This window comes from Dromiciops gliroides, chromosome 4 (assembly GCF_019393635.1).
Source record: "Dromiciops gliroides isolate mDroGli1 chromosome 4, mDroGli1.pri, whole genome shotgun sequence".
In the NCBI taxonomy this organism is placed as follows: Eukaryota; Metazoa; Chordata; class Mammalia; order Microbiotheria; family Microbiotheriidae; genus Dromiciops; species Dromiciops gliroides.
The window spans coordinates 260,435,027-260,462,411 of record NC_057864.1 but is presented as its reverse complement, the minus strand read 5'-3'; the positions used below and the strand labels follow the sequence as shown (position 1 = coordinate 260,462,411).

The 27,385-nt window shown below is 39.6% G+C and overlaps 1 protein-coding gene across 5 annotated transcripts in view; it reads left to right on the top strand.

The window, feature by feature from the left end:
* SUPT3H (SPT3 homolog, SAGA and STAGA complex component) overlaps positions 1 to 26,807 on the top strand; it is a 675,661-nt gene extending 648,854 nt beyond the window's left edge. For all 5 annotated transcript variants that reach the window (XM_043964162.1, XM_043964163.1, XM_043964161.1 and 2 more), the window contains one exon: positions 25,598 to 26,807. In XM_043964162.1, coding sequence (XP_043820097.1) covers positions 25,598 to 25,639 — 42 coding nt within the window. In that variant the 3' untranslated portion in view covers positions 25,640 to 26,807. The remainder of the gene's footprint in view (positions 1 to 25,597) is intronic.
* Positions 26,808 to 27,385: the final 578 nt, after the last annotated feature.

The following is a 27,385-nucleotide window of genomic DNA, read 5'->3' as shown; positions in this document are numbered from 1 at the left end:
CCTTTTCAGGACCTATGCTGGTTGTTTTAAAATATATATAAAGAAAAGAGGAGAGGCATGGCTGTGGTCCATTCAGATATGTTAAATGGACGTGAAAAGCTGTGAAACCAGAAAAACTCAACTAAGAGAATTTGCAGATGCAGTATCTACAATGATATGCAAATACAAAGATCTGCGATTTTGTAGCAGGAAGAAGTCCCGGTATGGGAAGGCTTTCCACCACTGAGGCAACTGCAATTTATCTGTGTCGAGAAATCTTGGGGAGCTCCCTAAGCCACACAGAGGTTAAATGACCTGCCCCATAAGACTTAGTTGTCTGTATGACTAGAACCATATGGATATGGATATTCACATTGGTGATTACATCATTGGAAGGCTCAGAAGGGGTTATATTGTAAGTTACCAAGAAGTTGTTATTGATGCCTTTATGTTTAAGCTTACCTTTTGTTGTAAAGTTGATTAAATACATGCAGAAATTACTAAAGGAACCTGCAGAGATCCTAAGGAGAGGAGTTACAGCTCAAACTGTTGATCACAAAGAAGAAGGAGGAGGAGGAGGAGGGAAGGAAGGAAGGAAGGGAAAGAAAACTGGAGTATTACATTTGGGTGTCATTGGGAATGGGAGGTGAGAACTTCTCTTGAATTTATGATTGACAAGTGCTAGGAAAATCTAGAATTTTCCTAGTGTTTCATTTCTCTCTCTCTCTCTCTCTCTCTCTCTCTCTCTCTCTCTCTCTCTCTCTCATTCTCTCTTTCTCTCTCATCTCTCATTTCTCATCTCTCATCTCTCTCTCCCTCTCCCTCCTCTCTCCCTCCCTCCCCATCTGTCTCTTTCTCACACACATACAGACACACAAACTTCATTTTATTTCTCCAGTAAACTAGATATGAACATATTTTTCCACAATGACTTCTACAAATGTGTTAAAAGGCACAAACTCTTCCTCCCCATGCATATTCAGATGGGATCTGTAATCCCTAGATTATCACTTTATCAGTAACTACAGAGACTTCTAATACCTGTCTGGTCCCATCAAATTAAAGCAGCTCCTTCTGTTCCCTGAAAAGGGGAAGTGGGGAAGAAAAGATTTCAGAAATGTGTTATTCTGAGTCCATATGAAAATGTGTTTCTATCTAGTCACATGGCAGCTCCCATTCTGAGTCAAGTAGCAATAGGTAATGTCTAAACATGAGTTTGAATGTTATTTTCTCAATCTCTGTGCTCATTTAGTAAATATTTATGTAACGGCTAATCTAAGTTGTTACAACCAATCACTGCTGATTTCCTTTAACTCACAGGGATTTTGATTGTGACCAGACTGTAGTCCCAGGTCATTTACAGAAATTCCAAAATAATCTTCCCCGCAAGAAAGACAGTAGCATTTTATGCCTGGCAAAATGACTGTATCAGCAATTGGAAAAGTATATGGTAGCTAGTTTGTTCTCTAAAATAAAATGCAAGGAACAAAGCATTAAGCTTTCATTGTGGCACTAGGTAGAGCTCCAGTTTCCACAGCACTACCCTGATTTATGCCTGTGATTCAGTCTGGTCGTTAATGTCAATTACCAAGAACAAGACACATTTATGTGATTTTTAGGGCTCTGTTTTTAAGCACACAGAAGCCAAGAGATTAAGAGCTACCGTAAGGCCAAACTCTAGCTTTGACATTGAAAGTCATTCTTTATTGTTCTCAGCTACCTCCTCTTTCCATCCTCCCCCTAAAAAAAAAAATTGATTTCAAAGTCTCAAATCTTCAGAAAGTCCAGACTTCCTTTTCTCTTTGTAAGAATCCTGCTCAGTTTCTCCCCAATGTACATCACTACCTTCAGTATCACCTCCTATTTCCTCAGTTCCTCCCTCCTAAAAGATTCCTTTGTTTCTTTTTCTCCTTCTTCATGGCATGCTTTATAGAGGGCTCTTGCCACTTCCACCCTCCTCCCTGGTCTTTGTGCGCCTGTCTCTCTCTGTGTTTCTGTCTCTGTCTGTCTATCTCTTTTGCCCTTGCTCTTTGTCTCCCTCTCTCTGTTTTTCTCTGTGTGTATCTCTTTCTCTTTTCTGACTCTCCTCCTCCTCTTCCTTCTTTTCTTCCTCCTCCTTCTTTTCTCTCCCTCCTCTTTCTCCTCTTCTCGTTTCTCTGTTTCTCCAGTTCTCTTCACTCTCCTCTTCCGTCTTCTTTCTTCTCTCTCCTCTCCTCTACTGTCTCTTCTATTTTCCTCTTTCACTCTCGCTTTCACTCTCTCCCTTTCTCTCTCTAGCACTGCTTTTGACCTCACTATCTCAGTGGTTAGTTTGTGGGAGTGTTTGGGAAGTTGCTCCTTTGAGAGACCAGTGAATACCAACAGCTTCAAACCAGCAGTAGCGCTTGGCATGGAATTGCAGGGAAGGACACTGGTTTCCGTAGCTGCAGCTGTAGCTGTGCATGAAGAGGCAGAGGTGGTGAGAAAGACAGGACTGGAATTTTCTGGGAAGGAGAATTGTTTTTCTAAAGCCAGCATCATCATGTGTCATTATAGTGTGGGTATTTGTCTAGAATTACCTGAAATCTGTGATAAGATTTTAGGGCCTGAGGGTCATTGCAGGAAGAAGGGTGGTATGATAAAGCCTCTATTGGTCATCCAGCCACTGTGAGATCTAGCTTACAAATTACCCCAGAGAGATTCTCCAGAGGCCCAGCCTACAACAAGCATACACATTCATAAATGTTTATGGTAAACTTCGGCCCCAGCAGGGGGAATGGAGTATATAATTTTATAAATATTTATGCTGAAAATCACATAATTGTACTAATCTATGGAACCTTTCTAGTAAAAACATGACTTTGGTACCTGATCAAACAAAATGACAATTACCTGGAGACTTTCTGGGAACCATTCTTCACTTCCCAGGTCTAAAGGCCTGCTAGTCAATTGCTGGGTGTCTCCTAAAGCAGTGGTGTCCAAATTTTTTTGAGCATGTACCCATATCATTAACTTTTTTTTTTTTGGTGGCTGTGCTGGAGGAGAAGAGGTCAGGTTTCTCCTTGGTACTTGTGCAATTGATGCTCTAAGTACTTGGGTTAGGTTAGACCTTGGAGGGGGGGGCTGACACCCAGCTCAGAAAGGGAAAATTTAGGAAGTTGCACAGAAACAGTACAAAACTGGGGAGAGTGTTAGACTATAATGGGTGAAGGGTAGTTGTGGTTGTATTAGAGACAAGCCCAACAAATGACCATCACAGGGTGGATGAGAAGCATCCTATGTTGCCAGGTGCCACTTAGAAGACCACTGCCCTAAAGGGTGCTCCTAGAATAAAGAGCCCTGTGTTTCAAACTCATTTTTGCCATTGACTAGCAGGTTGCTTTAACTCTCTAGGTCAATTTCCTCATCTACAAAATTAAGAAAGTTGGATTAAATGATCTCTATGATTTCTTTACTCTCTAAAATTATGTGATAATCTTTGTATCATAGAATTATAAGAAGAGCTGAGAAGAAGCTTGGAGATCATTGTGGAGGCACTGTAGTACAGTGGAATGAATGCTAATTCTGGGCCAAAGGATCTGTGTTCAAATCCTCTCTCTGATGCTTACTACCTATGATACCTTGAACAAATCATTTAACCCCCTTGAACCTCTGTTTCTCCATCTGTAATATGGGAGATTTGGACTAGATGGCCCCAGTGGTCCCTTTCAGTTTTACATCCAGGATCTTATGATGCCAGTCCAATGTCCTTGCTTTATAGATGAGGAAACTGAAGCCCAGAGAGGTAAGATTATTTTCTCAAAGTCATAAAGTTTACAAGTAGAGAATTGGGATTCAAACCCAGGTTTCTTGACTCCTAATCCAGTATACAGTCTATATTTTGGTGTTTCAGAGGCCACAGCATTATAGGGCAATAGTTATGTTATCCAAATGTCTGTCTGGAATTATTTTCAAAATTACAGTGATAGCATTCTATAGAAATGTTTATAACGATATTCTTTTTATTCCTTCACTGTCACTTTCCAATGATTCTCCCTCCCTTATACAAGAAACACAGTTAATCAAAATAAATCAACCCATTACCCATGTCAGACAAAATATACTTCAATTTGCACCTCTACTCCAGTACCTTTTTGTGATGTCTTGGGAAGGAAAGGGAAGGCGGTCAACATTTATTTATATAACCCCTATGTGCTAGCCACTGTTCCAAGTGCTTTTTTACAAATAATGCATGATGATGATGGTGATGGTGATAGCCAGTGTTTACATGGTACCTACTATGTGGCTCGGCACTGCCAAATGCTTTTTACAGATATTTCATTTGATCCTCACAACAACCGTGGGAAGTAAGTGATGTTATTATCTCCATTTTATAGTTGAGGAAACTGAGGCAAACAGCAGTCAAGTGACTTACCCAAGGTCACACAGTTAAGCCATGTCTGAGGCTGAATTTGAACTCAGGGCTTCCTGACTCCAGGCCTATCCACTGTGCCACCAGCTGCCTCTGAATTATGATGATTTGTCACTGAATTGTTCAGAGGTCTGAAGTGCCTCAAAATTGTTTCCTTTTAGGGACAGCTAGGTGATGCAGTGGATGAAGCACCGGCCCTGGATTCAGGAGGACCTGAGTTCAAATACGGCCTCAGACATTTGACACTTACTAGCTGTGTGACCTTGGCAAGTCACTTAACCCTCATTGTCCCACCAAAAAAAAAAATTGTTTCCTTTCAATCATCCTGGTTCTGCTTACTTTGTTCTGCTTTAGTTCATATAAACCTTCTCAGGTTTCTCTGAATTTTCATATTCAGCATTTATAAAGGTTCTATTACACCCATTTATTTGCCATTCTTGGCTTAGCCATTCCCCAGTCCATGCTTTGCTTCAGGTTCTTTGCTACAACAAGAGATGCTACTAAGAATATTTTGGTAAATATGGAATTTTTTTTCTGTTACTGACTTACAGGGGTATATGAATAGGAGTGGTCAAAGGATAAGTACAGTTTCATGTTTCTAATATAATTTCAAATTGTTTCCTAGGACAGTTGGACCAATTCAGTTTCACTGACAGTGTCATTAGTGGCCTTGTCTTCCCACAGCCCCTCCAACATTTACCGTCATCGTATTTTGCCATCTTTGCCAATCTAAGTGTGAGATAAAACCTCAGAGTTGTTTTTAATTTTCATTTCTACAGCATCCTTTTCATTTGGCTTGTGGCTCCAGGCTGTCATTGTCCGGCCTTGTGTGCACCACTCATGATGTCCCTACAAAATAGCAAAGTGAAGTCACTTAGCTCCTAGCCTGATTAATGTATGAAATATAAGCATTCACTCCTAGTCAGTGGAGTAACCTTGTGGAGTAACCCACACTGTAATGTGATAAACCTTCCATTCTTATCCCATAGGAAGCATGATGAATGTTCCTGTCTGTCACCACCTGCTCATCATGCTAGCCTGGTGTCAGCACACACACACAATCCAGCAGCTCTTACGTCACTGGCATGTTAAAAAAATGATTCTTCTTATCTCCATATATCATCTAAGTATTTTATGTGTATAATTTTTAAAAATAAGGGCCATGATATAATGAAAAGCCCTTGAATGATTTATAACAAGGTAATCTGTCTCTCGCCATTCATTCCCTTCTATTTAAATAATAGCAGAGTGGTGGTGCAGTACTGATTAACCACATGATTTCATAGCCTGACAGGTTTATTATTAAACTGATACCAGAGGGAAAAGATGATCTATAGCCGGTTACCTGTTTTTATAGGGGAAGCAGACATATATTTTAAATGGCAATGCACATTGAATCTTAAACCCAAGGTACTTTTGGAGAGACATTAAAAACTCAGAACCTAGCATTCTCAGCAGTTACTAAAATTCCCAGTGTCCCCTTTTGCAAGAGAAGGGGTTTATATTGCATTTTATGACTAATAATTTCTGTATGGCTTCTTTAAAATGGAAAAGTGGCAAGTCCCCTATGATGGATATTGGGCTTTGAAGTCACCTGTGAAGGAAGTGCTTGTATTCCTAATTATGCTGTGATACCAAAATCAGCATTCTGAATGAATTCCCCCAAATGTACTGCTGCCTTTCTCCCAAAAGGTTTAAAGGTAGCAAAAATAAAGTAATTGCTATTTCTAGTACTTAGCAAGTGGGTAGATGGCTTTCTGTAAGGCCCAGCTAAAGGTGCAGTATATGTGCACAGCAGTGGGAACTTCCAGCCCCTTGTGAGATATAGACCCCACTGAAATCTAGCCTCTTCCCAGGAAGAATAATTTAACTGCTCAGGAACTCCAGAGAAACTAAAAAGTAAGAGAAAATGGAAAAGAGGACAAAAGAAAGTTTATTTCTTACAGTATAAATATAAATTATTTGAGTTAACTCCTAGCAATTCATGTCATTAGAGAGCAATTGTCATCTTCCCTTGAGGAGAGATTTTTGTCTAAAATGTTTTTGTGCATGTTTGCTGTGTTCCTATTGACTGCTTCTGCCCCACAGTTCTGTCTGTCAGTCAACTTTGAAATAGTAGGATGGTTGTTGTGGTGGTTCTTGTTGTTCGGTCATGTCCAATTCTTCCTGACCCCATTTGGGATTTTCTTGACAAGGATACCAGAGTGATTTGTCGTTTCCTTCTTCAGCTCATTTTATAGATGAGGAAACCGAGGCAAACAGGGTTACAGGACTTGCCCGGGTTCACACATCTAGTAAGTGTTTGAAGCCAGATTTGAATTTAGGAGGATGTCTTCCTGACTCCAAGCCCAATGCTCTATCCACTTCACCAACTAATAATTAAGGTGGTGTTGTTGTTGTTGTTAAAAAGTACTATTATCACCCTAATCCTTATAGCTTACAAATGTTGCTTGGTTGGTCTGTTTGTTTTACTGTTTATCTCAGCACTCTGCTGGTGTGTTCCTTGGAGCTCATGTTCCATTATTTTGACTCTTCCCCCCCCCCCATTGCCCTGGTTATTTGTGTACATAGCATTTCTCCCTTCTTAATCATAGGATCATGGAGCTTGAGCTGGATGGGACTTCAGAAACTATCTATTCCAACTCTCTCCTTTTACAGATAATGAAACTGAGGTCCACCAGGTATCATGTGACTTGCCCAAGGTTGCACAGGCAGGATCATAGGTAGGATTGGAACTCGGATCCTCTCATTCCAAACCAGTACTCTTTCCACAAAACCAAGCTGTTAGAATAAGATTTGTATTTACATATTTGGGGAACAACAGCTTGCCTTACCCATAATAAGTGCTTCATAAATATGTATTGAATTACGTTGAACTGTCCAGACCACGTTTGCATATCTATATTTCTATATATGAATCAAACAGAAAATTGCAATCTTTCCACTGCATTATGTTGCAATATTAATAATACATTTATTGCTGTTACAGTAAGTACAAAAGTATGCAATCATAATAAACATTCATTAGAAATGTCACCTTTATGGAAACTTATGTTAATAGGTTTAATGCCCCTTGAGCTTTTCTGAGAAAAATCTAAGAATAAAGAAATATTTACATTGTAGCTATTCTTCAGTTTAGGTAATTAATGTTTTCCTGAGATTTTGTGTGTACTTCAGATTTCTGAGAGTTAAAACATGCTATAAGTTCACAATTGGGCCTGAATATGAAAAGGAAAATAATTTTATTGAAATTTTCAAACCACGATCTTATGTGGTATTTATGAAATGAGATGAAAAATATATGTCGCATGTAAGTATAACTAATCCCCTGAAAGCTTGCTTCTTAATCAACCATGGAAAGTTAGCCTTAACAGCATAATCTTTAAGATTTTACTGTCTTAACTTAGCTTCTAGGAAGAACCAGAATCTTTGGTGATACCATATGCGTATGTTAACACCAAAAAATAAAAGTGAGGGCCTATACTCTCCATGTGCTCATTTCAACCTGGGTGGCTAAATGACTTATTACAGTCAATGCATAAAAATGGTCTAGATTGAATAAATTAGCAAAATCACAAAAGGAAACCACCGTAGGAAATAGTTTTACACGTGTAATCGCTAAAATACTCGAGTGAACGTGTCAATCTGTACTGAATAAATAAATTTGTTTATAGACATGTTCTGTATTAGCTTCCACTCTTTCACAGCGCTTTGCCAAACAAAATCCCACTAGAAGTAGGATGTTCACACCCGAGTAGGAGTTTCTTGGATAAATATTTTTACTATATTGAGACCAAAACCACTTCTACAAATTTCAGACTTTGATTGAAATCGTATATTTCTTTTGGTTTTTTTCTTCCCATCTCCTCCACTGGCAGCCACTCACACATTACCTTGCCTCCTCTTACCTCCCACTGCTACGGTGAACAAGAAAGAGGTTGACTACAAACAGAGAGGACTGAGGAGTCATATGGGCTGAGCAGTAATGGGACCAACCACACCCAATTGCTTCCACTAGGAAAAGGACTTGGGGGAGAGGAGGATTTCAATAACGTCCTCCATTTGTGAAGCAGTTTGCATAAAACTGGAGAAATGTGTTTTCCTCTCTCCTCTTTACTTCATTGAATAAATTTGAGAATAGATCATATATCTATCATCTCTCTTTCTCTCTCTCTTCACACGTACACACATACACACACACACACACACACACACACACACACACACAGGCAAATGCATTACCAAGTGCTTACTCACACTTTGAGTATCACATTTATTGAATATGTAAAAACAAGAATTCATCCAATTCATCCTCAGGAATATCCTGGTAAAAGGGACAGAGATGAAAAGGCCGGAGCATAAAGTTAGCCTCACACTTTGTTGTGAAGCTGTTTATGTCAGAGATTTTCATTCTGTATCCCTCAAAAGGATTCACTTTTCTAGTCTCAAAAGCAGTGTTGATTTCATCATAGTCCTTCTGAAGTTTAGTTGTAAGAATAAGAATAATAACTGTATTTTAAAATTTGCAATGCCTTTTTTCATGCCTCATGTCACATGAGCCTCACATGATAAGGAAAATAAGGTTGATAGAGCGCCTTGTCCAGAGTTACACAGCCATTAAGTGTCTGCGGCAGGATTTAAACACAGGTCTTCTTGAATCCCAATCAAGCATTCTGTCTTCTACCAAAGGCAAATCGCTTTCACAGTAATTTATTTAACAATAATAGTTATATCTTAATGATTTACAAACCAGCTCATATGCCTTGGTAGTGAGATGACCTATAGGTCATAGCATCTTAAATTTTTCAAACCACTTTCCTCATGTTATCTCATTCTAGGCTCAAAGTATCCCTGTGAGGTAGAGACTACAGCTATTATTATTTTTTCCATTTTCCAAACAGGCAAACTGAAGCTAGAGGTAGAGTTTGAACCAAAGTCTTCCAAACTCCAAGTCCAATATTCTACCCACAATGCCACATTGCCATCTTTTATTTGGTTTGCTTTGGTTTTTTGAGACTGCATCTCTCCGTCTCTCTCTTGCTAGAAGTTCAGTGGTCACTCACTCACAGCCCCAATCCTACCTGTGCTCTGGGCAGAAGTTTTGGCCCGCCAGGAGGAAGCCCCTCCTTAGGAAGTTTCCGTGGGACTCACCGTATCGGTGTCAGACTTAGTGTGGACACCCACTTACTTTAGCCCTCTTGCCTCTCAGAACTGAGCTCAAACCAAGTACTGGCCCCTGGTTCTCTGGGGGGCAGCTTGAGCTGCCTCTAAAACAGAGTTACTTGCAGTGATGACTTCTTGTAGTCATGAAATTGTAGGCCACTTCCATGATGTAGCCATCAGTGGGCAAAAGAGTTATAATACAAGCAGCTACTGAGAGGCAGTTTGGCTTTTTTCTAAGCAGTAGACAGGAATGAATGCCCTGTGGCCTCACCCCCAGCACCACCGGTCCTTAACTTGCCCTGTATCCTTGGCCAAATTGTATGACTTCTCTGTGGTTCATTTTCCTTATCTGGGGGACAAGGAAAAGAGGGTAATAAGACAGTTGTGCCAATCCAAACACATGATAAGTTCTGTCTGCATTATCTCTAGATTAGTTCACATGCCTTGATAGTGGGATAACCTGTGGGCCACAGTGTCACTGAAGAACTGTGGAGGCATGGCTAGTAGAGAGATCAGGGAGTGAAGCAAGAGCTTTGGCAAAAATTGTTTTATATAGGAGGCAAGATGATATATTCCAATATTTTAGGCCCATTTCAGTAACCCTTGCAATGAATTTCCTGAGGCTTTGCTAAGTAGAATGATTCCCTTTTTTATCCTTTGGTTCACAGTGCAGTACAGAAAAAATGGTCTTCTCTTCTTCCTCCTCTCAGTAAACCTCAAGACTACCTAACCCACCCACACATTATAGTAGATGGGCACAGAACAGGGGAGCTGCTTACTGGGAAGGGGAGTGCACAAACTTCAGCTGGGCCTCAGTTCCTTCATATGTAAAATAGTCTGACATCCTGTGCTTCCCTTTGTAGGGACTTCTTTATAGAGGAAAGGTAATTCAGCAGCCCTTGCTGAAAGTTTTGTTAGAAGTAGGTTTGGGGGGGCAGCTAGGTGGCGCAGTGGATAAAGCACCGGCCCTGGATTCAGGAGTTCCTGAGTTCAAATCCAGCCTCAGACACTTGATACTTACTAGCTGTGTGACCCTGGGCAAGTCACTTAACCCCCATTGCCCCGCCAAAAAAAAAAAAAAAAAAGAAATAGGTTTGGAACTGGAACTGCGATTTCATTGGAATCAGGATCTCCCAGTGAAGAAACACCCACTGCTAGTGCAAATCAGCATCTGCTCTACAACAGAGCTCTACAGCTCTGAGCAAGCTACCTGGAGCACTTGGAAATCAATGACTTATCCAGGGTCATTCAGCCTGTATGTCTCAGACTAGAACCCAGCTCTCTGCATATATAGTCATGCCATACCACCCCTGCTAGAAACACGGGTATTTAAATGCATGAAACTGCCTCTCTCAATAGATGAAAAAGGGAACCTTCTAGAAATTTCACCTAAGGTTACTTACAACTCCCCTCTTAGAACTAGTGTTGGAGAGCCTAGACTTGGTGAACGACAGAGGTAAACCTAGAAAAAAGTGGGAGAATAGGGGGCTTAGTGGGTACCCACTCACTTCCAGTCACCATGACTATACTAAGCCACATTGTAGGGTTATTCTCAGCAGCATTTTATAAAATTGCACGTAAATAATCATGTAGACATCTTTCCATCATTGGCTCCATTAAGTCAAATGAAAATGGACATTTTTACGTAACACTTCAGTTTAAATTAATCTATTTTAGAACAAATGAGCACTATGCTCTTTTATAATGTCAGGAAGTAAATACTTTAAATGACCCAAATTCTGTGCCTACCAAAGAAAGGACTGTGTATCTGTTGCCTGAGGACTAGCCTAGCCATGTGTGGAGAGGCCCATGCCCTGAAAGTTGACCAGTAACCACAACACTGGCTGGGACCATGCGATGAGGCTGTGATTTATATCAGGGGAAGAACCAGCCACATGAAATCAAAAATCCTGAGGATGGAAATTCCAAACTTCTTTCAAATGAGCAATTCGTAATTAAACCTCTATAAATGAGCACAGAATATAGTTTGATAGGCTGTCAAATACTAATTCACAAAGTCCATCATCTGCATCTTTCTCACCTCCAAGAATTCACCTCCTTAGATAATACTTTGTAGCCATTGAGCATTTGGGTTATGTTGGAGGAGACAATTTGGCAATATGCTTTTCTCTTGCTTTTGACCAAGTCTGAGATTTTCTGTTAAGACATTTCAGATGGAATATCAGCTTATCAACTAATCTCTAATTCTCCAGAAGTTTTCTTTCTTTCCATGCATTAGCACTAGTCTCCATGCACAGGCTCTCTCTCTTCTTTCTTCCAAAATGCCTGGTCCTGCTACACCAAGATAAGAACCCCGTCAAAACACACAAAAACCTGTGGGGGAGAGGGTGCTTCATTCCCTCCAGGATCCCATCCGTTCCATTAGAGTCCCCAGTTGGAGGCCCAAGTGCATCCGGGAGCTTAGTGAACCTGTTTCCGTCATTCTCCCAGACTGCCTTTCATTTTGTAAGTATCTCCCCTTAATAAAGCCAGCTTCATTTAAAAAAAAAAAAAGATATTTCAAATGATTTTTAGGACTCATCTTCTACTAGAAGCCCTCTCACGGCTGTTCATCAATTTGTATTGATTAGAGGTTTCACAGCACTTTGTCCTCTAGGGTGACAGTGAAATCACAGAAAAATTGTGCAGTGAAAAGAATGCTGGATTTGGAATCTAAGGATATTAGGTTCAAATCCTGGCTCGGCCACTTATTACCTGAGTGACTTTGGGTAAGTCACTCATGTTCTCTCATCTCTACAATAATGGGGCAGGACCAGATGACCTCTGAACTCCTTTCCAACTATAGATCTGTGCTCCATGGAGGAAGTACTCTCCCCTGTGAAATCACAGGTGGTTGGAGTGATTCACAGAGGTTCAAGACATATTGAACATATTGTTTATTGTGGATTTGCATTTAGAGTCACAGAAAGTCAGCAGGGTATAATAGATAGAGGGCTGACCTTGAAGCCAAGACCAGAATTCTATCTCCCTTCTGACACAGAGGGGCTGTGTGACCCTGGGCGGATCCCTTAAGACTGGAAGGTGCGGAACTGTCACTAATCTACATTGGTAGAGAAAGCTTCTCATTGGGAGCTCACCAAAGTGATACAGTCACAGATCCAGGACCCCCCCGCCCCCCAAAAAAAATTTAGTCAAGGAGATTTGGTGATAACCAGGGATCTTGACCCACAGGTTTGGAAGCCCTGCTCTTCTTGACAATGCACTTCAAGTAACCTTCCACCCTCACAAATTGGACCAGATTTTAACAGTCTTCTAAATGAAGCTGTCCATTTTAGAAAAATTCCTACAGTGAGTTTGTTTCTCAGCTCAAGTACGGGGGTAGGGGTGATTTCATTGCATAAAACAACACTTCAATCTTACTTACTCATTGTGACTCTTGATAGTTCAGTCCACTCTTCATTGTCCAGGGGCTTATTATCCAGGCAGGGGGTTCTCCAGGTCTTACACATCCTCACAGTCCCCTCCCCCCCACTTTGTGGGCCTTTCAGGGTCTAGTGGCACTTCTACCCAACAGGCCAAGACAAGATGAGGTGGACCTCCAGCTACTATATTTCTGGATTTGTGAGTTATTGTGGTTTAAAATTTGAAACCTACTTTTTAAAATGAAGATTCAGGAATTATTTATATTTGAGTTAGCCCTGCTTTCCCGAACAGCTAATTAAGATTTTATTGCACCAATGACTCCCATTTACTGAAAGGAAAGCAGTCTATGACACTGGGAAGACTCTTGAGAAGTCACATAGTAGTGTTTCAGAGAGAGCAGAAGCGGGATATCTCCTGCAAACCAAATTAGTTGCCTTGAAATGTAGCTACGGTAGACTAACAAAGGCCTTGCTAGCCAGTGTAGTCGGTGTTACTTCTGTCCTTCTCAGTTATCACAGCTATTTGGGTTGGGTTTTTTTTTTTAGTCTCCATTATCACAAATTGAGTTTGAGAAACCTTCATTTCTCCTCCCCCAGCACTGATTGCTGCCTATTTTCTTATTCTCCGTGGTTTGGTTTTTAATGCAAGAGGCCTTTGCAATTTCATTGTTTGTTTTTCTTCTTTGCCTCTTATCACTGCTGTCCAAGGCCTGAGTACCTTGAAAACAGAACTGAATAATATTGTCCCAGAGCCAGAATAATACAAGAGAAGTTTATTTTGTTAGCTCTTCCATAAAGTGTAGCTATTTATCAGAATGGCATCATTTTTAGCAACTGGGTACTTGAATTTTAAAATTTGGGGCCCAACAAAACAATTTGACAGTGTTGTTTTAGAAGACTTGGATACTGTCTCTCTGGCACACAAAGCAGTTTAGCTTGATTGATGCAAAAGTTTACACCGTTGGCAGATAAACAGTGAGTGGAAGCCCAGAATTGATCCCAGTGGAAATCCAGAGCTGATCTCATTGTAAGCATTCTGGTACAGTGTTGCTCACCCGTGGCTTACCAGGTTGCTAATTTATTTCCCTCCAGCAGTAACTGCTTGTGGTCAGACTACATAGGCAATAAGTGCTTGGTCCGAACCCAGTTCTTAGGATGTATTCCGTCTCAGCCATAGTTTGCATACTAGACATATATGGACATTTGCAGAATTGTCCAAGTATCATTTTGTGTAGGTTAATTTTTTAAAAAACGCACACACACAACTATTGTATAGTCCATTGTAGGTGTATACAAGACTTGAATTTTCCAATCTTTGCATGTTTAGAGTTTTCCATAATACACACACACACACACACACACACACACACACACATATTTGCAGCATGCAATAATTGTGTACATCTGTGTTTTGATTGTTTATAGCATAAGGAAGCTAAAGAAAAGTTTGGCATTACAGACATGAGATGAACATTATAAACTGTATGTATGGATGTATATCTGTGTAGATATACAAAGCACACTGGTAAGAACTGTTTATATAAATGTAGCACTTCCATAATCCATAGTAGAAAATGAACCAAAACTAAATTTCACAAGGATTTTCTTTTTTTCTTTTTTTTTAAACAACACTGTCCGTCTTTAGCTACTTAGGTTAATTATTTATTTTTATCTCCAAATTACTTGACCCATCCTTGCATGTGGCTTGACTGAGAAAGCTAGGGAAACAAGACAAGTCATCTTTTAATGACCATATTTTAGACTTGACATTTTTATGTCCCCAAAGCCTCAAGTCAGCCTGGAACGACTTGTTTAATAACCCAAACTGACAACATTTCCACATTCTGACTGTTTAGTAAAAAGAAGGGAAAAAAAAGGGGGAGGGTAGATGAGAGCAAATTTGAAATGAGAGAATCATTGTGTTTTAGTGGTTCCAGGTTATTTGAAATGGAATGCAAGCTAAGGCTACAACCTTTTTTTTATTATTATTATTCTGGCAGCCATTGTCATACCCAAGAAGGCCTCTTATTCATGTGGCCCGGCTTTCTCCGCTGTTTTTAAATAAAGGTTTATTCTACCTGACAAATGGTCCTCAATGATTTTCATCAGCTATATATAAAGTTGGAAAAACACAAAGACAAAAAATATATTAAAAAAAGATCACAAGTAACCATGCTGCAGGTCATATGGTTCGGCTTCCAATCTTTCAAATATTAAGAGTTAGAACAAAATTATCAAAAAAGGAAGAGTCCAATGGTAATATCACAAACAAGATACGCCTAGTTGTATTTAAGTTTGCTAATGAAGTTCAGCCCTGGTTCTTTCTTTGATTGGGAAGGCTCAATCTACCATTTCAGCTTCTTTTGCTCTAATTAAATCACTTGCCCACCCACATTCACTAGGGCAAGACAGAGGGTCACATTTTAGCTTTTAAAAAACAATTGCTTAACTCTGATATGTTGCTCCCATGCTACAGAAATTTACATTATTAAAACAAAACAACATGTTTTTCATAGTACAGGCAAGGCAACCTCCCACACTATTGCAGGGGAAGAGAAGAAAGCGTGGTTGGTTAAAAGCAGTGTGGTAAAATGGACAAACAGTGGCCTTTGAGTCAGAGGACCAGCTCTGCCACTTACTACTTGAATGACCTTAGGCAAGTCATTGCCTCTCTCTGAACCTCAGTTTCCTCGTTTGAAAAATGAGGAGGGTTACATGAGATGACCTTGGATCTTTTCCATCTTTAAATCCTATACTTTTCAGTTTTGTTGCCAGAGAAAAGAGAAAGCTAAGTATAAATCGGGAAGGGAAGGGGGAGTAGTATGTTTGTGTGTGTGTTGTTGTTGTTCAGTTTTGTCCCACTCTTTGTGACTGTATTTGGGGTTTTCTTGGCAGAGAGACTGGAGTGGTTTGCCATTTCCTTCTCCAGCTCATTTTACAGATGAGGAAACTGAGGCAAACAGTCAAGTGGCTTGCCCAGGGTCACATGGCAAGTAAGTGTCTGAGGCCAGATTTGAACTCAGGAAGATGTCTTGGTACTCTATCCACTGTACCACCTAGCTGCCCAGAGAATATATTGAGCCAGAGTTGAAATTCCCATCTGCAGTTTCCTACTCAAATGTAATAATAATTTAATTTTTGCTGTTATATTTTTATTCAAGAAGGAAGCTAGTGAGCCTAGTAGAGTTGAGGAATAAATGCCTTTTACAAGTGAAATTCAATGGGTTCCCCAGTTCCCCAGTCCGTCTGTCTATGACAGACCTCTTCAAACACAAAATCCTTTAAATCTCTTCTTTCACTCTCTTAGGACAAACATAGACTTCTATTGCTCAGAAAGAGTCCCCAGCCATCACTTCTAGCTCAATTCAAGTGTTTTGAACCTAAAACATACTTTTTCGCATTCCTCAGTACTCTACCTTATTCTCCTATTAAATCTTCTCTCCTGCATGCCTGAAACAGTGACACGGCCAACATCAAGTGGATTGGGTGTGGTGGTCTCCAAATGATCCCAGATGCAAGTCATCTGCCCTTCACATAATTGGGAAGTCGACCCTTCTTATGTGTGGTGGGAGGTAAAGTGGGGACTGAAGTGGGGCACTCCAAAGCTTTTTATGGTTCTCTTACTACTGGATTTAGCCCAAATTGGCCAATCCTAAATACACCCATGCACAGCCACGTTATTTTCTCAGCCCTGAATCAGATTCTGAGCACAGTTCTCCCTAAGATTTCAACCAGAAACACATGGTACATGTTTAACCCCTTTCAGGTCTTAAAAGTTGTGTGCGGTTTACTAACTATATCTGTCATAATACCTTTCAGCCAAGGTTATCAGCATCATTTGAAAATTATGCCCATTTATCTGGAAGTTGCAAAAGTACAGAAAAGTGATGGGTTTCTCCAGAAGGCATAGTGAAATAATGGGAAAGGGAAGAATAAAAGCATCCACTCCCTTACATAATCAACAGTTTAAGAGGCTAAACTGCTATTCTCACCATGAAACTCTAATAGAAAGAAACTAGGATCAGAAGTCATAGATTTTGAGCTGAAAATGACCTCAAATATAATTTAGACCAACTCCATCATTTTACAAATGAGGAAACTGAGGCCAGAAAGGTTAAATAACTTACCCAAGGTTATACAAGTAGGACATAGCAGAACATGATTCAAAATTCAAACCCTGACCCTAAACCCATTGCAACATGAGTCCTTCCTTATGTGCTCTGTAGAAACACCATCATTAGAGCTGTGAGCTAGGATTGGAGGACCTTGGAGTCCAACCCACTGCCCCATCTCTGTACCCTCTATACTTGTTCTGACCTAATTTTAGGACTTCATCCACCTGTTCATTTTTCCTGTGTGAATTATTAGCTCTCTTTAGTGGCTGTAACTTTGATTAAAAAGGCATTTAATGTTCTATCTTCCCAGTTCTTCTTTTTGGAGTCACTCCTATGGCTGCTTTTTTAGGAGGACAGGCCTAGAATATCCTCAGTGAATTTGGTGTTCACTGGCATATAAATTCCATCCACTCACTTAGATTGGCAGATCATCCCTACTTGACTGTTTTGGGGAGCTGTGTGTTACACTAAGAAGTGACTTGCCCACAGTCACATGTGCTCTGTTCTGATACTGTTGGTCCAAACACCCTCAAGCACTTGAGTTTTGGTCCTTCCTTAGATGTTGCCTCTACCTGCCCTTGTGCCCTTCTGGCTCCAAACTGCTTCTGGAAGACTTCCTTCCTCCAGCTCCTTGTCTTCTACAGGTTTCTTGAGAAGCTGGGTTCTTCCTCTAGTCAGACTTCTGCCTCGAGTGACTTTCAAAGGTCACAGGACGTGTGGCTTATCATTGTTTTTCCTATCCATTGGTCCTTTCCCAATTCACTTAAGGGACCTCATAAAGGGATGACCTGCCGGGTCCCATTTTTACAAGTTGTTTAACACCTTGTTATTGGTCCCTTTTCTGTAATTAGGTCCTGGGCTTTCAAGGAACAATTGCCTCACAGAACCAATGCATTCCAGTGCATACTGGAATGCATACAAATCATCCATAAATTCCTATTTCACTGTGATAAGCAATAATATTGCTCTGTGGTCATATTGCTTTTACTAGTTAGTAGCTCTGCTTCTTATCATCTGCAAATGTAAAATGTTGAACAGATGGTCCATAACCAAGAAGTAGATAACATTATCTGGCCAAAAGGTACAATCTATACGTTTTCAGCTTCATTTCTTTCCATCCCAACTTACTCTTCTCTTCCCTTTTTGTTAGGTATTTAAAATACTTATTGTTTTCTAGGCTGTTCAAGAATGTCTGCTATACATCTTCATATCCTTTCAGAATTATCACTAGAGGGTGCAAGAGAAGGAAGAGGGCAAAAAGAATGAGCCTGATATAAATTTCACAGGTTGGGAATGAATCCTAAGAGCTTGAGCAGTGGAAGAGGCACCAGTGTTTTAGACAAAGATATTGGGTTCAGATCCCCAACTGTATTAGCTACTCCATTTTTTATATCCAGCCAATCTCTTAACCTCTATGGGCCTCAGTTTCTTCAGGTGTAAAATGAGGGGTTTGGACTTGTTGACTTTGAAAATCCCTTCCAGATCTCAGTCTGTGATCCTTTGTTTTCTGTCATAATGTAGGAAAGCCATTGAACAAATAATTAAACAATAATTTTTACTTGAATTTAGTGTTAACATCCTCATAAACATACTTTTTCGTGAGGAGAGTTCTTGATGCTGAAAACAATATTTCCTTTAGTTTAACTTAAGACAAACATACATTCCCTGAGCATATGGAGGACAGCTAGGTGCTGCAGTGAATAGAGTGTTGGGCCTGGAGTCAGGCATCTACTAGCTGCATGATCCCAGACAAGTCACTTCACCCTGGTTGTCTTCGTTTCCTCATTTATAAAATGAGCTGGAGAAGGAAATAACAAACCACTCCAGTATCTTTGCCAAGAAAACCCCAAATGATACATGATTTAGACATAAGAGGTGATACCATAGGTAAATTAGGAGAGAAAGGAATAGTGTACCTATCAGATCTTTGGAAAGGAGAACAGTTTTTGACCAAACATGAGATAGAGTATATTATAAAATGCAAAGTGGATGATTTTGATTATATTAAATTAAAAAAATTTTGTACAAACAGAAACAATGCATCCAAAATTAGAAGGGAGGCAGAAAGCTGGGAAACAATTTTTGAGGCCAGTGCTTCTGATAAAGGCCTCATCTCTAAAATATATAGGGAATTAAATCAAATTTATAAGAATCCAAGTCATTCCCCAATTGAGAAATGGTCAAAGGATATGAACAGGCAGTTTTCTGATGAAGAAACCAAAGCTATCTATTCCCATATGAAAAAATGCTCTAAATCTCTAATGATTAGAGAGATGCAAATTAAAACAACTCTGAGGTACCACCTGACACCTATCAGATTGGCTAAAATGACAAAAAAGGAAGATAATAAATGTTGGAGAGGCTGTGGGAAAATTGGAACACTAATGCATTGTTGGTGGAGCTGTGAGCTGATCCAACCATTCTGGAGAGCAATTTGGAATTATGCCCAAAGGGCGATAAAGCTGTGCATACCCTTTGACCCAGCAATCCCACTTTTAGGTCTTTTGCCCAAAGAAATCATGGAAGGGGGAAAGGGACCCACATGTACAAAAATATTTATAGCTGCTCTTTACGTGGTAGCAAGGAATTGGAAGTTGAGGGGGTGCCCATCAATTGGGGAATGGCTGGACAAGTTGTGGTATATGAATACAATGGAATACTATTGTGCTGTAAGAAATGATGAGCAGGAAGAGTTCAGAGAAACCTGGAGGGTCTTACGTGAGCTGATGATGAGTGAGATGAGCAGAACCAGAAGAACATTGTACACAGTATCATCAACATTGAGTGTTGACCTACTGTGATGGACTATATTCTTCTCACCAATGCAATGGTACAGAAGAGTTCCAGGGAACTCATGATAGAAGAGGATCTCCAAATCCAAGAAAAAAAAAGAAAGAAAGAACTGTGGAGTATAGATGCTGATTGAACCATATTATTTCTTTTGTTTTGGGTGCTGTTGTTTTTTTTTTCTATTTTGAGGTTTTGCATCACTGCTCTGATTCTTTCTCTTGTAACAGGATTAATGCAGAAATAGGATTAATGTTATTATGTGTATATATATGTGTGTGTATATATATATCTATATGTATATGTATAGATATATATAGATATAACCTATATCAGATTACCTGCTGTCTAGGGGAGGGGGGAGGGAGGGAAGGGAGGGAGGGAGAAAAATCTGAAAGTGTAAAGCATGTATAAACAAAAGTTGAGAACTATCTTTACATGTAACGGAAAAAATAAAATATCTCAAAAAAAAAAAAAAAAGAAAAAGAAAACCCCAAATGGAGTCATGAAGAGTCTGAAATGACCAAACACCAACAATACACTAAATAATGATGGTCCATGCGTGTACTGGTGAAGTGAAGATACCAGCCTGGGAAATGAGACTTGAAAATTTCCCTTGGATAAACCTCCTTCAGCTATCTGTATTTTCAAGGCTGTATATTGTGATTTACCTGACTTGTGTAACAGTTGGAATGACGCCACCTGCTGGAGACTTACTGTAGAAAAGCTCCGCCATGAAGTGAAGGTCTTTGAGGGCAAGACCATGCGTCTTTTCTTTGGCATCAGGAAGTGACATTTGCTTGTGGGAGGAAAAAGGGGGAGCCTGGCGCTCTGACTGGGGGCGCTTTCCTGGGGACTCTGGCAGAGAGGGGAGCTAGAAATGTGCTCTCCTTTTAATAGATAGATGAATGTAGGCCTTTCTCTCTCTCTTTACCAAATTCTTATTCTCCTTAATAAATGCTTAAAAGTCCAACTCTTGCTAAAGCTTATAATTTATTGGCGACCACTCATTAGATATTTTAGACAGAATAGCTAGAATTTTAGCCTTTAACACTTGACACTGAAATATTTCCAGTCAATAGCATCTGTGCCTGCCTATCAGGAGTAGTGCAAAGGTAGTTATACAGAGCAATGTTGCACTTGCAGACCATGGAAGATGCCCTTGTCAGTAGATAAAAATTGGGATCTACGTAGATCCTTGAGTGAAGAGTCTTAAAAGCTAAAGTTGATTCTCCTTCCTTTGTGCCTCATGACTGTTTTGCTTTGTCAACTTTCAGAGATGCTTAATATGCATCTGAGCCTTTTTTCCCACCATAATGACCACTGGATACACCAGTAACAGGGCACAGCACTGCCACCTATCTATAATAAAACTGTTGATAGGATTAAAATTTAAGAAGCTAGTGTATATAAACAAACAAGTTGGTTGACATTTTGGACCAAATGTTGACTTAATTGAGTTAAGTATTAAACAATGAGTAGGGGGTCTTCGTTGGTTTTTGTTTTCCTCATTAAAACAACCTGTGAAGTTATTCAGAGAAAAAAGGACAGTGACTTGAGGAGTTTCATGGAAACTTACAAAACTACAGGGAAGAAGTCTCCCCAAGGGAAAAGAAAGATGACACAATTTAGACCTATGATTTCATCAGTGTAGGGAACTATGAAGCTCCATCCCCCAGAGCACATTTGCAACTGGTTCTGCAGCTTATTCATTCAATATTCAGCAAGCAGGCGATGTATGAGGTGCAAGGGATATAGACACTAAAGGTAAACAACCCCTCCCCTCAAGGAGTTTGCTTTCTATTGTCTGAAGCTAATAGGTAGTATATCATACCATACATTTACAATTCCTCATTTTACAGATGAGAAAACTGAGGCACATACAAGTTAAACTTCTTGCCCAGGATCACACAGATAGTAAGTGTCAGAAGCAGCCTGGGAACCAAGATCTTCCTAACTCCAAAGTATCCTATTTCCAGTAAACTACACTGCCCTACTTATCTGAATAAAATGTTTAAATCTGGTTTTGTAGCAAAGTTTATGGTAAAGAAATTCACAAATGGCATCTTCAATAATTCATTCATAGTTTCTTGCTATAGGAAATACTCCAAAGATGGAGAAATTCTCATAATTCCCTCGTTCAGGCACAAGGACAACACGTGTATATTTCTTGTTTTAGATGGTGCGTAGATCTTGTATTAAAAGGTTTTCCATTTCAGATCCCTAAAAGCTCTACCACACCAGAATGAAAATTTACTGAGATTGGGGCTTATAGCTCCCATCTAAACCCAAATGATAGTTAGCAAGCACGTGGGTCCATAGGCATCACCTGTCCAGTTCTAGGATAAAGGTCCAAGACTGATACAAATTCAATAGGCTACTGATTACACCAACACCTTTCAATTTCATTTGATGCTAATGGAAAGAAGTGGATTCATAGAGCTGAAAGAGACCTTAATAATAATATTGTCAAGAAGATTGATATTTTTTATAAAGCATTTTTTTCCATTTTGATCCTCCCATTAATTCTATGGAGATAAGTAATAATATTAGCTCCATTTCACAGATGAGAAAACTCAGACACAGGAAATTTAAGGGACTTGCCAATCATTAGACAGCTAGGAATTGTTGAAAGCCAGGTCTTCGTGACTTCCAACTCTAGAGCTCTATGCGATCTCTAAGATAACTTCATTTTACAAAGAGAAGAAAAATGATTTACTCAAAGCCAAATGGGGAATTATTGAAAGGGCTAAGAGTGGAACTCATGTATCAAGACTCCCAGTCCAGTCTCTTGCCACCACTTCACATTGAGCAACACCAGGGAGGTCATTTTTTGGAAGCTCCCTTCATATCCTGTCTTTCCATTTTTTTTTCTTTCTCTCTCTTTGTTTTAGAACCTAAGAGTAGCATGTAATTTAGCTCATCTGAAAGGTAACATGACGATATATGAGAGTAGTGTTTGTTAGTTATTGTTCAAAAGAATGAATTTCTCTACCAGTCTCATTCTGATCCACACCTGTCCTATGGCCTGAAACTATAGCAACATGAACTACAGTGGAAGACTCTTGGAAGAGATGTTCAGAAAGCGACCTTTCCAGTGGCACGGGGAGCTCATTCACTAATGGCCAGCTTGGAAGCTTTTAAACTTGATTATTTCTTAGGTGAACCCAGCCAAGCCAACAGCTGCCTTTGAGCCAAAAATCCTTTCCTGAACAGGGCAGAATTCAGCCATTTACCTTTCATAGGAATCCAACTTTATACTCAGGTTCATTTATCTCGGTGTAAACTGTACAGGCATTTTAAATATTATGTTTATGTTAAAGGTTGTCACTGTGGTTGTAAAATTTAAAAATATCAAGGTCAGGGAGCTAAAAGCATTATTTTGGCATGATATTTGGCGGCCATAGTAGAAGGGGCAACTTCAAGGCCTGAGGCTCCCTTGTTTGTGGTTGTGGGGAGACACTTTATCCATTTCTGAAAGTTATTTGTGGCTCTCTCAGAAACTAATTTAACACTATTCTTCAGTACACAGTCTTGAGGGGAAAGTTTGATCTTACTGGTCCATGGTAGAAAATTCATTCCAGTCTAGAAATGTCGTATGGAACAAGAGAAGCGTCGAGCAGGGCCATAAGAGAGCTCAAAGGAGTGAAAATAGAAACACATTCTACGTTTCCACTTCCCTGATCAATTCATCAAGAGCGAATTGCCTATGTGGGCTATCAGCAGGCACTGGGAGAAGAGAGCAATAAACTCATAGTCAAACAAGTACAAAGCAAAGATTAACTTCAGGACTTGGAGGGAATGAGGTTGACAGTGTTCTGGTGAGCTAGAAACCTTTTTTTGTTTGTTTTTGCACTTGTTGACAATTCATCTGAAATGTATCAGCCATAGAGTCACAGAGTTAGAAGGCACTGAATAGACTATTTAGTCCAACCTCTGCCTCCTAAAACATCCTCAAGAAGTGGCCATCCAACCACTAAAAAAGAACTCTTGTAATGACACAGAACTCATTCTCTCAGTAGTCAGTCCATTTCAGTCTTTGACAATTTTCTTCCTTATATTGAGCTGAAATCTGTCACTCTGTAACTTTCCCCCTTCTGACCCTACTTTCTGTTCTCTGTAGCTTTAGAAAATAAGTTTGATCTCTGTTCCATGGGAACCCCATCAGATATTTGAACATAAGTGATCACACCTCCCCTAAGCTTTTTACTTGAAGCTGAGCATTCCCAGTTCCTCTGATGTGACATGGTTTTATTTTTTACCTCATCATTCTTCATTGGTTTCATTCAGCCAATGCCCCTTTTAAAATTTGGTGCTCAGATCTGAGGACGATACTCCAAATGTGGTCTGTCTGAGGTAGGGTACGTTGAAGCTGTTACCTCACTTGTTCAGGACACTCTTTCTGGCAATGCAGACTAAGATCACATTGGGTTTGTTTGTTGTTGTTGTTGTTGTTTTGAGGAGCCACATTATGTTCTTTGTGGATCCATTAATTAACACTCAGGATCTAGGCCACTCAGCAAACTTCAAATTCTGTATCAGCTTTGTCAAATGCCTTACTGGAATCCAGGGATACTGAATCTGGAACATTTCAGCAATCCTAGAACATTTCATATCATTCTGTCATTTTTTAATGATTAGAAATTGATCAAAACCTCAGTATCATCATTCCAAACATAAATCCTTCCTGTAGAGTCCTAGCTGCAGTCTAGCTGTTGGGGATGAGACAGTTCAACTGAATATCTGCTGACCTGAGGGCATTCCTAGAGGTTTTTAATTTTTTTCTCATGAACCTCTCATTCTCTAGCACTTGTTTTTCATCATTTATATCTTCTCCCTCAAAAGTGCCACAACGGGAGAAAAATTCCAAATCACCAAAGATCTTACTGATAACTTTAAGTATTTCAATTATTGAATATTCCGGATTATGGTTTGCAGTAGGGTTTTCATTCCAAAGAGCTGGTTTTTTATTCTGACTCACCACAGGTCTCAATCTGTGATTTCAGACCAGTTACCTGAACAGTATGCCTCTGTTTCTCTATCTCACCAATGGAAGGAAAAGTAATATTTCACTGCAATCTGGGGCAGTGGGGAAAATGCTGACTCATCTTTTTAAATTTATTGGGTCTCTGCATAAACTTGTATTTACTACCCATTGTTTCTATTTCCTCTAATGAAAAGATTGAATCCTACTCTCTATATACAATCCATCATCTTACGAAAGATCAAAGTTTCTTCTGCTTTACAGTACTCCTCTGAGCCCACTTTATTTGGGGTGAGGCAGGGGGTGGGAAGAGAGAAGCAAGAGGACTCGATTAGTGTCTGTTTACATAGCTTTGGGCTGGGCCTATAAATTAGCCTTGGGAAGACTCTAATGAGTCAGTGATTTATAGACTATTAAAATACTTGAGCTAGAAGTGATTCTTGAGCACTGCGGATAGAGAACACATGCTTATGAAGGACCAGTAGATTCAGCCCAACAGCCCTTCCACAGAGCCAGGCCCAGTCAATTAACAAAGCGGGATGTCATCTTTTTGCATATCTGCTGTTTGCCTGAAATAGAAGCACCGACCACTTGTTAACCACACTGATTTTTTTTTTTAATAGACAAAGCGGTTGCTTATGGCTTCCCAAGCAGAAATGTTCAGATTAAGCCCACTCTTAGACTGCAGCCAGCATAGTCTCCCAAACAGGAAGGAGGTTCTGCTCTCCTCTCAGCCTCCTTGCCTTGTTGAAGCTGATGTGATAATTCATTGCAGCTTTTCTTTCTCTTTTGACAGAGTGCCTACCGCAGAAATGGAATGACTTTCCTGGCCTGCTAATGTGGACATGGATATGACTACAGCAACAGGAAAGACAACATTCTATTAAGGTGATTTTTTTTTTGCCCTGTCGGTGGAGAGGAGACAGGGCAGAAATACAGTTTGAGTTCATCTGCTAAGAAGTCTACTGGTTTGTTGTGACTATCAACAGGCTGACTCCAGCTCTTTTCCAACCCCCTCAATCATTACTCTTGTTTACCAGATGGAACCTTGAGCTAATTAATGGCAGGATGTTTGGTATAGTGTGTAGGTGGACAAGAATGCAAATCACACAATTTTGAAATTTGCAATGGATTTACTGCTGTGGGCTCCCCTATCTAAAGAACTCTGTGTGTGTGTGTGAGTGTGTGTGTGTGTGTGTGAGTGTGTGTGTGTGTGTGTGAGTGTGTGTGTGTGTGTGTGTGTGAGTGTGTGTGTGTGTGTGTGTGTGTGTGTGTGTGTGTGAGAGAGAGAGAGAGAGAGAGAGAGAGAGAGAGAAGTCTACATATTCTCCTTGGTACATTTTGCAATCCAATTTTGGGACAAAAGAAGAAAAAAACAGCTGCAACAACTTTTTAATAGTTATTTATGACATCTCCATCTTTTAAAATGAAGATCTATGTTGGGAATAGTTAGTAATACTCAGACCTCGGTCATCCATCTGACCTTTCTGACTCTTACTTTCTCTTCTTTTGGTCTCTCTGCTCTCTTGCCTCCTGCATTTCGTAGAGCCATTCTTCCTAATTTTCTTTTCTCTAACATTTATTCTCCCTCTCCTCTCAAATCAAAAGATTGGAAAATGGTACCATTTCAGGACTCACCAAGGCCAGAGGGGGTATTAAAAAAGGAAAACTATCGATAAAAGTATTAGATGCGAGCCTTGAAAGGCCCAGCCAGAGATCTTGTCTCTCATTTGTCCATTTCCTACCACTGGCCCTATATTTTGCCTTATTTATGCTTTCTGAACTAGAAAATACTGTTATATGCTGAAAAAATAACTTTGGTTCCATGTCGATTTGTAATAATAGTAATTCTTTTTGATTGAACTTGTTATTGATACCCATAGAACTTGGATAAGAGGGAATTTTGTCTTCAGTTATATATTTTTCACAATTCTAAGCTTGTCATTGTTTCTATACACTTCTAAAAAAACTTTGTGAAGAATAAATAAAAGTGAGAAATAAAACCATCCGTCATCGCCTCCTTGGAACTAAATACTTAGACTGTTCCCTAATAAATGCAAATGAGATTGTTCCATATTATTCTTATTAGTTCACCCTCCCTTACCTGCTGAGTGTTGCTACTTCTGGAAAAAATCTGAATGCCAGGAACTAAAAACTAGAATATATAATATAGTAAGATTTCCAAAGGTTTTGATGTTGCATCTGTGCTTGTTGAAATGTATGATTAAACTTCTTTTTATCATCATTCTTATTTTTCTTGGCGTCCCTAATCATGGAAAATTATAAGCTTGCAGTAAACATCCCAACTTTTAAGAGGACAGCATTTATTGTATTTGGTTTCAATCTGCCAGGCTTATGGGGGAATAAAATTTTCAGGGGCTGTTTTTTTCACATCAAAATTCCTTTTCTAGATATATCACATCCACTCTCCCCCCCATATTTTACATTTAAAAGCATGAATGAGACAGAAAATATAAGTTTGGAATTTTTTTTTTCATTTTGTTTTACCTGATCTACTTGAAATCCAGAGAATGAAGACTCAACACACATTTCTCTCAGAAATATGACAGATCCATGTTTTTGT